At 41.2% G+C, this 16600-nt stretch overlaps 1 protein-coding gene across 2 annotated transcripts in view; it reads right to left on the minus strand.

Moving 5' to 3' along the window:
* LOC133574259 (inactive dipeptidyl peptidase 10-like) overlaps positions 1–16600 on the minus strand; it is a 389479-nt gene that overhangs the window by 77165 nt on the left and 295714 nt on the right. For both annotated transcript variants that reach the window (XM_061926362.1, XM_061926361.1), the window contains exons 7-9: positions 8600–8681; positions 8250–8370; positions 5469–5623 (exon numbers count right to left, since the gene is read on the minus strand). In XM_061926362.1, the coding sequence (XP_061782346.1) occupies positions 5469–5623; positions 8250–8370; positions 8600–8681 (358 nt within the window). The remainder of the gene's footprint in view (positions 1–5468; positions 5624–8249; positions 8371–8599; positions 8682–16600) is intronic.

Genomic DNA, 16600 nt, shown 5'->3' on the forward strand with positions numbered 1-16600 from the left:
ATTGACCCAAAGATCTTTGCGTGAGTATTGTTGTCTGACAACGTAGTTAATAAGCACATTTTTTTTCACTAACCTCTTGTTTTGGGCAGACTGGCTCGTACATACACATGCATCCTCTGCTATTACCAGTTTTAATACAAAGTAGCGTATAGTTGAAATGTATATCTGTAGGTAGACTATATATGAAAGCACTAAAACTACAACATGGCTGGCGGGGAGAAGAAACAGTTAAAGTGGTGGAACGTAAATACAACTGCCCACAAAAGAAGAAGACAGAGAGTGGCTTGAAGACTGTCTGTAAAACATAATCTATGCCAAAATTTGACCAAAGCACCACTCGTACATGTTATGTAGACCACAAAAATGTGTTTTAAATGTAGAACCAAAAAAAAACATAATATGACACCTTGACTGATCAAATTATATTAACGAACTAATGTGATGATTTCCATCTAATGTTTTAAATAATTGATCAGATGATTTCAGAGAATTGAGATGATGATTTTAACAAAATGATGTGAGGATTTTACAGAACTCAGCCTAAGATCTCAAATAATTAATTTGAATATTTTAAGGAACTAATGCGATAATATTATTTTAAAGACCCAAGCCGATGATTTCAAAGAGCTAATACAATGCATTTAAAAATCCACCAGGCAATTTAAAAAATGTAATCTGATGATTTTTAAAAATTCATCCGGTGATGATATTTGAAGAGTAATTTACATTTTTGCATAGAGGTCTATTAACAGAAACCTTAATCTTCTGGTATGGTTGCAAAATCAATAATAAATGATTGCTTACAGTATGAGAAAACTATTTTTAAATAGTGTTGCACAGTTGAAAACTATAGAGAGAACTCCATTCCTAAATTTATTTACATCTTTAGAGATCAGCTAGTGTGAGAAATTTAGAGGGAACTTAAAATATTTGACCTTGCTGTTTGCTTCTCCCTTTAGAGAGAATCAGAACATGTCCAAAGAGACAAAAACAACTGTATAAGAAACACATATCTGAGGTGTAGTTTGAGACCAAGACTCCTTACCAAGTTTTCAAGTGTCAGCTGCACTAATATTACTCAAGGGGCTTGGACTTCATGGCAGAAGTGCCAAGAAAAAACATCTCTATCTTAGACAATACGTGCAACAGAGATCTGAGTCCCACGTTGTTTGTCCTACCAAGATGAAGTCTAGCATGCTGACTTTTTAGTTCTGCTAGTAGTTGTTGTCTGAAGGCTTTGTCTCAAACTGCACATATTTGGTTTCTTGCATGTTTGTGCACTGAGTATTCAGCTGCTTTCTGTCCTCCTCAGGGTTGAGTGTGTGCTGCTCTCTGAAAGTGACCAGCATTTAACTTGTGTATATATCCTACAAAAATATTACATTTAACACATTGTTGGTAATTTTATACCTAAAAGAAACAAACTACAATAATCTGTGAAATAATTTGACTGTGACAAAGGTTACAAAGCAAAAAATAACAAATAAATCAAATTTAATTCTACCATTGCTTTTGAATTGTGGTTTAAAAGGTACGGACAGAAACGATAGTACCTTTAACCAATATGCAGTTACATAACCCTTTGAAGCAAATACTTCAAAATAGGGCAAAATAGGGTTGTCAAAAAAATCGATACTTTAATACTAAATCCATACCAACACGCAAAAATTACATCGATACTCGCTTTTTTCAATATCAACACTACCGAATACTGCACAACACTTTTTAATCGGCAAGCAGCGTCAAGAAACAGAACGTCTGTTGTTTTTAAAAAGAAAGATCCACTGCAGATTTATTCATTTGTAGAAGCCTGTCAAAATGCAGATTTGGTGCTTTCTGTTGGCCTAAAAGTGAAAGAGAGTTGTATCTTGTGTCATGCATTTTTTTCGCTAATCAAATACCAGTGGTCACTAAAGTATTCCCATCGCAAGTCAGGGCAGAGATCCGCCACCACAAGCTAAATGCAGCTTTTTTACGGAACATTGGACAAATAAAATAAACAAAAAACAGCAACAAAGGAGCAAAAATAAATAACGTAATGATAAAAGGCTTAAATGTTGATACTAATAACGAATAAAAACACAAACATTTGTCTTTGAATATATGTATTTTTGAGCCTATTTCAGTGGTTCTCAAACTTTTTCAGCAAGTAGTGAAGTGAAGTGAATTATATTTATATAGCGCTTTTCTCTAGTGACTCAAAGCGCTTTTACATAGTGAAACCCAATATCTAAGTTACATTTAAGCCATTGTGGGTGGCACTGGGAGCAGGTGGGTAAAGTGTCTTGCCCAAGGACACAACGGCAGTGACTCGGATGGCGGAAGCGGGGATCGAACCTGGAACTCTCAAGTTGCTGGCACGGCCACTCTACCAACCGAGCTATACCGCCCCAAGTACCACCTCAGATAACACTTGGCTCTCCAAGTTCCACCATCATGACCAACAGTGGAATACAGTAGCATTGCAGGCCTAAGCATTCATTGAAAAACAAGGCAGAAGTTTTATTTAACAAGTATATTTATTATGTTTGGCCATTGTAACATTACACACAGTTTGAACAGTAACACTGTGTTTAAATGTGTTATGATCCGCTGCCCGGATCATATTCTGTTTATGTTTTTAGTTCACTTGTGTTCTCAGCACCTGTTGAGTTTGTGTTTCTCAGTTGCCATGACGGCACCTGCCTCTGGTTAGTGTTCCGGACGCGCACCTGTTGCCCGGGCACTAATCAGAGGGCTATTTAGTTTACGCGCTGGCCTCACTCGGTCTGTTGGTCTTGTTTGCTCCCATGCAACAAGTTACGCTCTTGGTTACGCTCATAGTCTGCATTTTTGATATTAGGATCTTTTGGCTACCCTTTTGTTTTCCGTGCCGTGGGCACCGCGCAGCATATTTTGTTCTGCAACTAGAACAAATCATTTATTCTCACCTGCAAGCCGCTTCCTGACATCACTTTGCATCTTGAAAAGACGACCTCCGGCATCACAATGCCACGCAACCGTAACAAAATGTTGCAAAATAAAACACTGCACTTAAATAATGATTCAAATACATGTAATTGTACATACAGGTTAAAGTACTGAGCCCGCGTACACAAACCACATTTTGATGATCACTGGCCTATTTCATTACAAATGGCATGATGACATCACACTACCACATAATAGTTGTTGTTTGTTGTTATGTGTTGTTTGGATCATATATATGAGCACAGTATTACTATCATTATTATTGTTTTGTTTTGTATTCTAGGACGTAATAGAATACTGCCATTTTTTTATTTATTTTATAGTTACCTCTTGGCAGCTGATACTGCATTTTCAATTATGTGCAAAAAAATTTTGAAACACAGTGATCTTAAATTCTTGACACTTTGAAACACTTTTCAATAAAGTAATACATTTCAAATGAAATGGGTTCGTTTTTTTAATGTTGTATTGTGGTATCAAAAAAGTCAATCTTACTTCAAAAGCACTTCTTGTAACCCAATTGTCATGTCTGTGTGATCATGTTTTGTTTTAGTCATGTTCGGTTTTGTTTTTGGACTTTTTGTGCACTTTTGTTTGTTTTGTCACTATAGCAACCATTAGTTTTCACCTGTCACGTCACGCACCTGTTTCACGTTTTGAGTCACGCACCTGTTTTCACTTATCATGTCTGTAGTATTTAAGTTCATTGTTTTCAGTTTGTCTTTCTGGCAACATTGCATTTATGCTCTACACACTCTTCATCCTCTTAGATCATGCTTCATGTCCCATGCCAAAGTAAGTTTTTGTTCCATGTTTATAGTCTTTTTGGTTTCATAGTTTGTTCTCCGCCATTGTGCGCGCCTTTTGTTTACTTGTTTTTGTTTTAGTAATTATAAAATAAATTATGTACTTACATTCCCGTCTCGCCCGAGCCAACTTTCCGTTGCCTTCCGGAAAAGCAAACACCCAGGACCAAGTCTTGACATTATGTTGCCAGCCAATGTCAAGACTTGGTCCTGGGTGTTTGCTTTTCCGGAAGGCAACGGAAAGTTGGCTCGGGCGAGACGGGAAGTACATAAGTACATAATTTAAGTACATAATTTATTTTATAATTACTTAAACAAAAAGAAGTAAACAAAAGGCGCGCACAATGGCGGGGAACAAACTATGAAACCAAAAAGACTATAAACATGGAACAAAAACTTACTTTGGTATGGGACATGAAGCATGATCTAAGAGGATGAAGAGTGTGTAGAGCATAAATGCAATGTTGCCAGAAAGACAAACTGAAAACAATTAACTTAAATACTACAGACATGATTAGTGAAAACAGGTGCGTGACTCAAAACGTGAAACAGGTGCGTGACGTGACAGGTGAAAACTAATGGTTGCTATGGTGACAAAACAAACAAAAGTGCACAAAAAGTCCAAAAACAAAACCGAACATGACTAAAACAAAACATGATCACACAGACATGACACCAATAAAACTCCTGCACCTCTCCACAGGTATTTAAACCCACTGCTCACAAATGTTCTTCTCCAGAATGCATGTTTGCTTGATTGGATTTTAATCAGGTTTTATTAGGGATGGGTACTGAATCCGGTACTGTTTTAGCACTGGCACCGATTCACGTAAAATCCAACGATACTATGTTACGATACCTGGGTGGCGTGTGACACCACGCCTGGTTGCCGACTCAGCCGCACTTCCGCAATTGGCGATCACTCCAGCAGCATTGAGAGCAGACTCAGCCAAACTACCTCTAGGAAATGTAGCAATGTTCAATGCCAACAAAGAAATTGACTCAAAAACGATCCAAAGGAAGTTAAGTTAAAATGCGCTAGCTTGATGCTATTATACATTTACCGGTACTTTGCTACTGACATGTTACTGGTTAGCATTAGCAATTTAGCATAGCGATTTCAACACCTCCAAATGTGTTAATAAAAGCCACAACTAAGATGCATGTTACAATCAAACAGTTGGTGCGCAATAAGTACACTAATTACAGTATGAACAATTTTAGGGCGCAACAAAAGACTGCATTTAGCAAAGACTGAACCGACTAGCCAACAAAACATAAACTATACAATACTACAATCTAACGTCTTGCAATTGTGAAATGAGTAATCAAACAAAATATAACAACTGGACAGTTATTATCATAATCAGCTCATTTTTAAATGTTGCAATAAACAAATAGATTTTACTATCAAACTATAATAATATATATCAACACCCACAAAAGTACCAAAAATTGGTATTGGCTGTATCGATTCCCAGGTACCGGAAATTAGTACTGTATTGGTTCAAGTGTGAACGATACCCATCACTCGGGTTCATAGAACAACATTCAGAATAGCACGATGTTTGTCTCTCATTCTTGAGTGTTGATAATTATTTGTCCTGTTTTTAGTGACGTTTGAGAGATTTATTGTTAAACATTTACGAAAAAACAATTAAACGTCTTGTCGATAGAATATGCAATAATTACCTTGGGGTATGGGTACTGCTTTCCTTTGGGGTATGTCATTCCTGTGAAGCAAGGCAACACCATGTTGGGCACCAAACTGTCGTTAAGGACCAGGAAGGCCAACCTCTCTCCATCAGGTGACCACCAGTGTGCCACATGAGTCTGAAGGATCTCCTCTGAAGGATAAGAGTAATCTATTACAGTAGCGAATGTCAGATCCGACCAAAAACATCCGGTTAGCATTAAGCTTATAACTTTGTTTTTACAAGCATGGGAAAGAAGGAAGTGAGTGTGAAGGACAGTGATAAGAAGAAGAACTGGATGATATTCATTGAATTAAAGAAATAACATGACAGAGCGTGTAGCTAGCTAACATGGTGAAGCAGTTGGAAAGTAGCATTGCTAGTCTTCATCAAACTGTTCCAGTTTGATGAAGACTAGATACCTTACTTTTGTTTTTGCTAGTCTCGTTTTAAAGCAACAAACTCAACAGTATATAACGCTACTTCTGTACATGTTGAATAAGGGGAGACAGCAGCAAGACACTCACTTCATTCCGAGAGTATTACATGTTTTCCCCCTTCTACCACCAAAGTATAGCGGACGCCAAAGACATGCACAGTAAGGATAATTCTAACCCAAATTTCAGAAGATGTGTTTTCATGCGTTACAATGCGAATGACTTTCTGCATACAACAACTATCTCGATCGGAATGAAATGTTGATCTGGACGTGTGTGATTGGGTCAGAATACTCCGAATGGCGTGTATAGAAGAAGCACTTTTATTCCAGTTAGGTTTTTAATCCGATGAAATGTGTCCATGTGCATATAGCTACTGTTACGTTCGGGTTGCATTGTCACAGTGGTTGTGTTCTTCAGGGTGCGGAAGGAGGGGCAAGAAGCAGTGTGGAGGTAAGAGGAATATGTTTTACTTCTCAAACAAGGCAAATACAATTAAGTCGTGGAACTGGGAAGTCCAAGAGAAGCATAGCCTAGCAAAACTTAAACTTGGCATAGCATAGAAAACACACACACAAAAACTTAAACTGAGAGCAAACATTGGACCCGCAGCTGACACTGGTATATGAAGGGAAGTGATTCGTGGCGGCAGCAGCTCTGGACACTAACTAATAAACATAAACTGGTGTGTAATAATCAGCGCATCTAGCAACAAGAAAGTAAACAAAATAAAAGAATGCTTAAACAGAAATAGACTCAAACATAGGAGAACCTCAACAAACCTAGACAACAAGACATGTCCTTTTCTGACAGGTCACGACAAATGTGTATAAAACACACATTCAAACCTCTACACTTCCATGGGCAAGACCAAAGAGCTGCCAAGATTGTAGACCTGCACAAAAATGAGGCTGAAATGGACCCTGGTGAAGAAGCTGGACACGCTATGGCTGAGTCCCTCTCTGGGTAATTGGTTCCTGGATTTTTCGACAACACTGTCGCCTATACAATCACCCACAGCACTGGCTCCCCGAGTGATGTTTGCTCCTCCTCTTCACACTACTGACTTACTGTATGATTGCACTGCTAAACATCCCAGCCTTTCATGTCGTGAAGTTTGCGGATGACACAACAGTATTTGGACGCATCAAAGACAACAATGAGTTTGAGTACAAAGAAGAGGTAGAACATCTGGTGGACTGGTGCAAAATCAACAACCTTTGCATCAATGCAAAAGAGAACAAGGAGATGGTGGTGTGGGGCAGCACGGTAGTACAGGGGTTAGTGCGTGTGCCTCATAGTAAAAAGGTCCTGGATTCAATCCCCAGGTCTGAGGTTTCTGTGTGGAGTTTGCGTGTTCTCCCCGTGACTGCGTGGGTTCCCCTCGGGTACTCCGACTTCCTCCCACCTCCTAAGACATGCACCTGGGGATAGGTTGATTGGCAACACTAAATTGGCCCTAGAGTGTGAATGTGAGTGTGAATGTTGTCTGTCTATCTGTGTTGGACCTGCAATGAGGTGGCGACTTGTCCAGGGTGTACCCTGGACAAGTCGCACGAATGCAGCTGAGACAGGCTCCGGCACCGCCCGCAACCTCGAGAGGGACACGCAGTAGAAAATGGATGAATGGATGGATGGCGATGGTGGTGGACTTCAGCAAGGTCAGACACTGTGCACATCAGAAAAGCAAATGTGAAAATGGTCTGATTCCATCTTCAGGTACCTGACCTGGAGCCACAATACTTCCTGTCTGCTCAAGAAGGCACACTCGTGTTTCTAGTGTGAAGGAAACTGCAGTGTACTGAACTATGGATCCCCAACCTGAGGAGCTTCTACAGATGTGTGGTGAAGAGCACTCTCAGCACCAGCCTAATGGTGTGGCACAACAGCTGCACGGCTGAAGAGAGAAAGGCACTGCAGAGGGTGGCGAAAGCAGCTCAGAAGATGGTGGGGAGCAGCCTTTTCACCAACACAGAAATCTTAATCAGTAGAGATGCAAAAAGAGAGCTCTCTGCATCTCCGAGGATTTAACCTACACTGCACGCCCTATATTTGACCCCCTCCGTTCAGGCAGGAGGCTGTGGAGCATCTGGAGTAGGACCACCAGACTGAGGAACAACTTATTTCCGTAAGCTGTTAGACTGCTGAAATCCGATGGTGCTCTGTAGCAATGAATACCAATCACATTACAATATAATGTGCATTCTAATGTTCTTGTGGTAACTATTGGGCTAAATGTGGAAAATCAAGTACAACATTTCAAGCCATATCATGTGTGCTGCTATGATAATACCATTTATTGAATCATTGAGTTATTTAATTGTACATACAAGAAAATGTACCTTCATAGAGCCAGTCAGCAATCCCATTAAAGATGATTCCTTCCTTCCCTGAGGACGTCAACCTTAGGGAGTTGCTCTTCACGTCTGACTGGTAGTAAATATTATTTTCAAATATGTAGATCTGTAAAGGCAAAGGAAAAAGATATGAGTTGATAGTTTTGATAGAAAAATGGGATACCTGGCTAGATAACACAAGTCCAATGAATAAAATAAAATGACCCTTTCTTTAAACACACTAATCTTAAACAAACATTCGGATATAACTCATGCTAAGTAACAATTTACTGAAATTGTGTGAATTAGCATATGATATTCAGTTAGAACAACTGCTGTATTTTGTGTTTGCTAACCAATTGTTGGCCTTGCACTCCCCAGGCAGCGTATTGGAGGACTGAATTCAGCACCTCTGGAGGATCCAGTTCCCAAACCTCCCTGGATTGAAAACAAGTCAGAATAATAATTTAGAATTGTATTGTACATTTATCGAATGCAGCATAAAAAATAGGAGGAACATAGGAAGAATCATAAAGAGTAAGTATCATTATTACTATAATAATGAAATAAAATGTATGTAGAGGGGTTTTCTGGACCATTTGGGTTTGAAAACACACAGACACACACAGTTTGAAAAATAACTTTTTTTGTAATTTATTTATTTACTTATTATTAACCTGTCCTGTTCAGCCATGTTGGCTAACAATATTGTTGATGTAGATGCCCGTATCTGCTGTAAATATTTAATTGACAAAAGAGAAGTGTGGCATACTTCTTTTGTTGCATTGAATGTATTTAACTTTATGAAATGCTTGGATTCATTTAGTGTTTGGCGCAACTGGAAGGAAGCAGGAGAGGATAGAAGGAAGAAAAAACAGACAGAGGAAGCAAATGTGGGGACAAGAGGGGGACAAGACAGAAAGAAACAAAATACAAACAACAACTACAACAGAACTTTAAATATGAATACCAGTTTTTTTTTTTTTTTTTTTTTTTTTTTTTTTTTAATTAAATCAACATAGAAAAAAACACACGATACACTTTCAACTAGTGCATCAACCCAAAAAAAACCCTCCCTCCCCCATTCACACTCACACACACACAGTCACACAAAAGGGGTTGTTTCTTTCTGCCATCAATACTCTGGTTCCCACAACATGGACAACACTTCTGCAAGGGACACAGTCCCTGAAGCACACTTGATTGTTTGTGCTGCTGGTCCACTAACATTTTCATTTAATTACTTTTTTTTTTTTTTTTTCTTCTCCCCTATGTAATTATTTTTATATTGTTTACTTTCCCTTTTATCCAAGAAAATATTTATTTATCTTATTTAAAAAATATATAAATAAAAAATAAAATAAAAAAAGGAAAGAAAGGACCTTATCTTCACCAGACCTGGTTGTAAATGAAATTAGCTTCGTTTAAAGGTTGTTGTTTTTTAAAACCAGGTCCAGTCCAGACAATGTCCAAGTCGGGTCCAGCAACACACACCTTCATTCATGTACACTGAGAAAAAAAACAAAAAAACAGAAAATACCAGTTTTTATAATAAAAAATATTATTGAAGTAAAAAGTAGTAACACAATAAAACAATATTAAATATACCAATAGTAATAACAATATTTGTAATGATCAATAATTTTAATAACTAGATTTACTGCACAATTATTTTATCATGCCTGTGGTTTTTTGCTATTGTGACATAACATTATCAGGTAATGAGAAGGGACCTTTATCTTGAAGGCGAGTTGCTCCCTCCTCTAGTTTCCGGTAGTAGCCGCGCGGCAGTCAGACGCACACTAGTTTACACATGAGACATGTTTACGTGTTTCAGCGCTCCTGTTTGTTGTTTCTTCCCACAACCTTGTTGTGCCTTGGAAACATTGTCTGTAAGCCTTTTGTCTGTTTTATGAGTGTCATATAGACGTTGTGTGCGCGTGTAAATGTAGAAATAGCACTGTGTGACGATAGCTGGCTCTCTTGTTTAGCTTGCTGCTACTTAGCATGTAGCTTCTTTGCTCGCTAGCTCACTGCTCTAAGGGAGGGTGCAACGTTTGTGTCTCTCTTTCTCAGTAATAGTACATGCAACCATTTCATATGTAAATCGTATTCATGTGTGGCTTTGAATGTTACATGGGCTATGTATGGCAATTTACATAAGTTTATGAGCACCGTTTACATGCTATTGTGTGCGGTGTATTTGCACTGTACCGTATTTTCCGCACTATAAGGCGCACCGGATTATTAGCCGCACCTTCAATGAATTACATATTTCATAACTTTGTCCACCAATAAGCCGCCCCGGACTATAAGCCGCGCCTACGCTGCGCTAAAGGGAATGTCAAAAAAACAGTCAGATAGGTCAGTCAAACTTTAATAATATATTAAAAACCAGCGTTCTAACAACTCTGTTCACTCCCAAAATGTACGCAAATGTGCAATCACAAACATAGTAAAATTCAAAATAGTGCAGAGCAATAGCAACATAATGTTGCTCGAACGTTAATGTCACAACACACAAAATAAACATAGCGCTTACTTTCTGAAGTTATTCTTCATTCGTAAATCCTTCGTCTTCGGTGTCCGAAGTGAAAAGTTGGGCAAATTTACGATCCACTGGCAGATGTTGGCGTCGTCTGGCGCTGCCTCCTCGTCTTAGTGAAGGTGTGTTCGCCTTCTGTCATCCATTGTTCCCACGCAGTTAGCAGTCTAGCTTCGAATGCCCTGTTGACACCAATATCTAGCGGCTGGAGGTCTTTTGTCAATCCACCCGGAATGACGGCGAGTATTGAATTAAGCGCGTAAGCGTGTCTCTCAATGTGCTGTTATGAGCTAGCAAATATAACAACTACACTACCCAGCATGCAACGATAGTTACGAGCATGCGCGGTAGCCCTGAGAAGCGATGTTGTATGCTGGGAGTTCGAATGTGGTTATGAGCACGCTGTGAGAAAACGTTGAGAACTCAGTTAACACGCCTCGTCTGCATTATTTATAATTAGACAGACAACACACTTAATAGGAGCCATTTTGGGGTCTTTACATAAACACACAAATGGAAATGAAACGTCACATATCCCAGCATGCACCGCGCGCTTCTTCTACGGGGAAAAAAGATGGCGGCTGTTTACCGTAGTTGCGAGACCTAAACTTTATGAAAATGAATCTTAATATTTATCCATATATAAAGCGCACCGGGTTATAAGGCGCACTGTCAGCTTTTGAGAAAGTTTGTGGTTTTTAGGTGCGCCTTATAGTGCGGAAAATACGGTATGTGTTTACATGCTATTGTATGGGCTGTGTTTGTGTGTGAAAAGATGTAATGCAGCATACATGTATGGAAATGTAGTTACTTAGTAGTGTTTATTTGACTTATATTTTGTGTCTCTTTATACAGTTTTACAAAATAAAAACAAGAAAAAGAGAAAACAAAGAAATAAATGACCAATTAGACAAGAGGAAAGGAAAAATGTATTATCTGTGAAAAAACACTTAAGCTTCTTAGAGATAAAAGGCCTGGACTTTTTCTTCCTTTTCCTTGGGATCTTCATGTGAACTATCTGTCAACTTGTTTACGTCACGGACACAGCGAAAACCATATAGCCGTGCTTCATCCTGGACCTTCACCGTGTGACAAAGAGAACAAGGACCCCCCCTCAAAGTATGGCGGGGAGAGTGAAGAGAGAGAAGCCTGGGCCAGCAGCCACCTCCGGTCCTGTTCTAAGATATGCCTGATTAAGGTTTATCCCAAAGCACACCCAGACAGAGCTACTAACATCTACATTATTCTGGATGATCAGAGCAACAGATCCCTAGCGAGGTCTGAATTCTTTGACCTCTGTGAAATCTAAGGTTCAGACTCACCTTACACTCTCCAGACATGTGCAGGAGTCACGAGACATCCGGAAGGAGAGCCACAGGGTTCATCGCGGAGTCTTTGAATGTGAAAAAACAAGTGTGGTGCTTCCAACACTCATAGAATGTAACCACAAGCCAGACGACCGGTCCAAGATCCCAACTCCCGAGGTCGCACGACACTACAACCACTTGAAGTCCATCGCTCACATGATCCCACGTCTGAACCCTGACGCCCAGATACTAGTACTTCTTGGACGCGACCTCCTTCAGGTCCATAAAGTCAGAGAGCAGCGTAACGGTCCTCATAATGCCCCCTTCGCCCAACGACTGGATCTTGGCTGTGTCGTCGTAGGGGGTGTGTTCCTCGGGTCAGCTCAGCCGTGACTTCCTACCGCACCAGTGTACTTGTAAATGGAAGACCATCTCTCCTGACTCCATGTCCAAACCAGCTTCAGGTCAAGGAAAGGTTCAGCTCCAAAGTACACAATGCAACTTCTTCTCACAGCCTTAAATTCAGCATCGCTGTCCTTGATTACAGCAACTTGGGCAACACAATCTTCCAGAGCACTAAGGATGATGATCAAGCGGGACTTTCCATTGAGGATCGAATGTTCCTGGATTTCATGGACAGAGAGATGACAATGGATGACACCAACAGCTGGGTGGCACTGCTTCAATTCAGATCTTCCCGTCAACGGCTGCCAAACAATCGAGAACAAGTACTCAGCAGACTTACCACTCTTTGTCGCACCTTTGAAAGAAAGCCAAAGATGAAGGATAACTTCTTTGCTTTCATGCAGAACATATTTGATCGCAACCATGCTGAGTTGGCACCGTCACTAGAGGAGGGAGGTGAGTGCTTGTACTTACCTGTTATTGGTCTCTATCACCCCAGAAGCCGGACAAGATCAGGGTCGTCTTCGACTCCAGTGCCCAACATGGCCTATCTCTGAATGACGTGCTACTTACTTGACTACATCTAAACAACAGTTTGCTCAATGTGTTGCTGTGCGTCAGAAGAGAGACCGCTGCTGTCATAGCAGACATTGAACAAATGTTCCACAGCTTTGTCGTTCGTGAAGACAACAGAGACTTTCTGCGCTTCTTGTGGTTCAAAGAAAACGACCCAGATGAAAGTCCATATATTCGGTAACTCACTCTGCCCAGCAGTAGCCATCTATGGGTTTCACCGTACAGCAGAACATGGAGCAGAGGAACATGGGATGGATGCTAAGCACTTTGTGGAACGCGACTTACACGTCGACGACGGGCTAACGTCGCTACCCTCAGCCATGGAAGCCATCGACCTGCTGACAAGTACGCAGGAGATGTTGGCTGCTTCCAACCTGAGACTCCACAAGATAGTATCCAACTGCTCGAACATGCTAAAAGCCTTCTCTCAGGAAGATCATGCAGGCGGATAGCAAAACATAGATTTCGACGACAACTCCACTCTCGTCCAATGCAGTTTGGGACTCAGCTAGGAGCTAAAACATGACATCTTCACCTACAGAACAAACGCCACAGAGAAGCCCTACACCCATAGAGGTGCTCTAGCAGTAGTGAACAGCCTGTTCGACCCTCTCGGTCTTGTAGCTCAAGTCGTCATTCAAGGGAAGTTTCTACTCCGAGAGCTGGCTTGCAACGAAGCCCTTGACTGGGACGCCCCTCTCCCGAAGACAAAGGAAGCTGAATGGAAAATGTGGAAAAATTCATTACAAGGATACCTAGAACGTACTCACCTACTACCTTGTCTACTGCTTAGAAGAGAGAGCTTAATTGTTTCTCTGACGCTTCAGTAAAGGCTATCGCTGCCGTAGGCTACCTCAAAGTGGTTGACAGCAATGAAGGGTGCCACGTCGGTTTTGTTCTAGGAAAGGCGAAACTAGCATCCCCATCCGCTCACACTATTCCGAGACTTGAATTGGGAGCTGCTGTACTAGCAGTGGAAATTCCAGAGTTGGTACAGAGAGAGCTGGACGTTTGTATTGACACTGCACTTCTATACAGACAGCAGAGTCATTTTGGGATACATCTACAACCAGACCAGGGGATTCTATGTGTATGTCTGCAACAGGGTGCAGCGAATTAGAAGGTCAACCAAACCAAATTAGTGGCACTACGTCCACACAACTCAAAACCCAGAAGATCGTGCTACACGATCAGTTCCTGCAAGGGAGCTTAAGAACAGTACATGGCTCACAGGACCACCTTTCTGTCCCTGCCTGATGAAGTTCCCAGCTCTGAAATAGAACATCACAAACTCGTCGACCCAGACACCGACAGCGAGGTATGTTCCCATGCTACAGCACTCTCTATTCCTCTCTCTAAACTGGGATCTCATCGGTTTGGGCGATTTTCCACATGGAAGTCACTAGTACGGGCTATCGCTTCCAAAACCAACATGCTGCAAAGCAAAGGAGCGTCAGTCACAACCGGCGATATCACTAAACCCTGCACAGCACAACAACTTTCAAAAGCAAAGACTCTCATAATTGGTTGTGTGCAAAAAGAGACTAACAGACAAACAGCTTGACTGCTTGGCTGCTGGGAAAAACATTCCCAAAGGTAGTCCCCTAAGAAAGCTGGACCCTTACATGGATGAAAAGGGACTTTTGAGGATAGGAGGAAGGCTCAAGCATGCCACACTGGACATTGGAGAGCAGTTTCCTATGATCATTCCAGCCCGCAACCAAATGGGGAAGCTCCTTGTGAGACACTACCACCAAAAGGTCAAACATTAGGGTCGTGTCTTCACAAAAGGATCCATCCGTACAGCAAGATACTAGATCGTTGGTGCCAAATGGTGCATCAACAGCATTCTCCGCAAATGTGTGGTTTGTCGTGGAAGGACTGCCAAACAGAAAAAGGCTGATCTTCCCCCTCACCCGTCTGTGCACAGAGCCACCTAATATCTATGTGGGACTTGATCTGTCACCACGAGACAAACCCATGGAGATCAACCTGAAAGCAAGAGGTTGTCAGTGCTCTTAATGTGCATTAGCACGTGTGCCGTGCACATAGAAGTCATCGAATCGATGGAAACATCAGGTTTCATCAACGCTTTACATCGATGTTTAGCACTGAGAGGGCATGCAAAGCAGATTTGTTCTGACTGTGGGACACATTTCATTGGTGCCTGCAAGGAGTTGCACATGGTCCTTACAGATTCCAAAGAGCCCAATGTTAGGAAGTATTTGAGTGAGGAAGGGTGTACGTGGATTTTCAACCTGCCTCATTCCTCCTATATGGGGGGAGCCTGAGAACGCATGATTGGAGTCTCCAGAAGAATTCTTCACTCCATGATTCAAGAAACCAGCCGATCATGCCTTACTCATGAAGTATTGTCTACTTTAATGGCAGAAGTAACAGCGATCATTAGCGTCAGACCACTCACACCCATCTCCTCAGACTAAGAATCTCCTTTCCTTCTGACCCCTGCTTCGCTATTGACACAGAAGTTCGGAACGTTCGACAACACGGATCTCTACCGCTAGCAGTGGAGGAAGGTGCAGCATCTCGCCAACACCGTTTGGCACAAATGGAGGCGTGAGTACCTTCCCACACTTCAAAATCGCATCAAGTGGCAAGATGTTAAGCCTAACCTCAAGGAGGGTGACCTCGTGTTGCTCAAAGACAATCAAGTTAAGAGGAATGAGTGGCCCCTGGCTTCCGTCACAAAGACTTTCCCCGACCATTATGGGAAGGTCAGGAAGATAGAACTCAAGGTCACAAGATCTGGATCTGCAAAGACTTTTGTGAGGCCTGACTCTGAGACAGCCCTACTCTTGGCAGCTAATGATACAGTTAGGTTAGTTAAGTTGGGTTTCTGTAACTTGTATCAAGCATGTTCCTACTGCAGTTCGAAATAGTGGTATAGTATTTATACCAGGCGGGGAGTGTGAGGTAACATTATCAGGTAATGAGAAGGGACCTTTATTTTGAAGGCGAGTTGCTCCCTCCTCTAGTTTCCTGTAGTAGCCGCGCGGCAGTCAGACGCACACTAGTTTACACACAAAGACATATTTACATGTTTCAGTGCTCCTGTTTGTTGTTTCTTTCCATAAAGTGCCTTGGAAACATTATCTGTATGCCCTGCGTCTGTTTTATGAGTGTCATACAGATCTTGTGTGCGCGTGTAAATGTAGAAATAGCACTGTGCGACGATAGCTTGTTTAGCTTGCTGCTACTTAGCATATAGCTTCTTTGCTTGCTAGCTCACTCCTCTAAGGGAGAGTGCAAAGTTTGTGTCTCTCCTTCTCAGTAATAGTATATAATGCATTTTATCCTGTGTTGTTTGCAACCATTTCTTATGTAAATATTATTAATGTGTGGCTTTCAATGTTACATGGGCTATGTACGGCTATTTAAATAAGTTTATGAGCACTGTTTACATGCTATTGTGTGCGGTGTATTTGCACTGTATGTGTTTACATGCTATTGTATGGGTTGTGTTTGTATGTGTGAAAAGATGTCATGCAACAGACATGTATGGA

This window comes from Nerophis lumbriciformis, linkage group LG31 (genome assembly GCF_033978685.3).
Source record: "Nerophis lumbriciformis linkage group LG31, RoL_Nlum_v2.1, whole genome shotgun sequence".
Lineage (NCBI taxonomy): Eukaryota > Metazoa > Chordata > Actinopteri > Syngnathiformes > Syngnathidae > Nerophis > Nerophis lumbriciformis.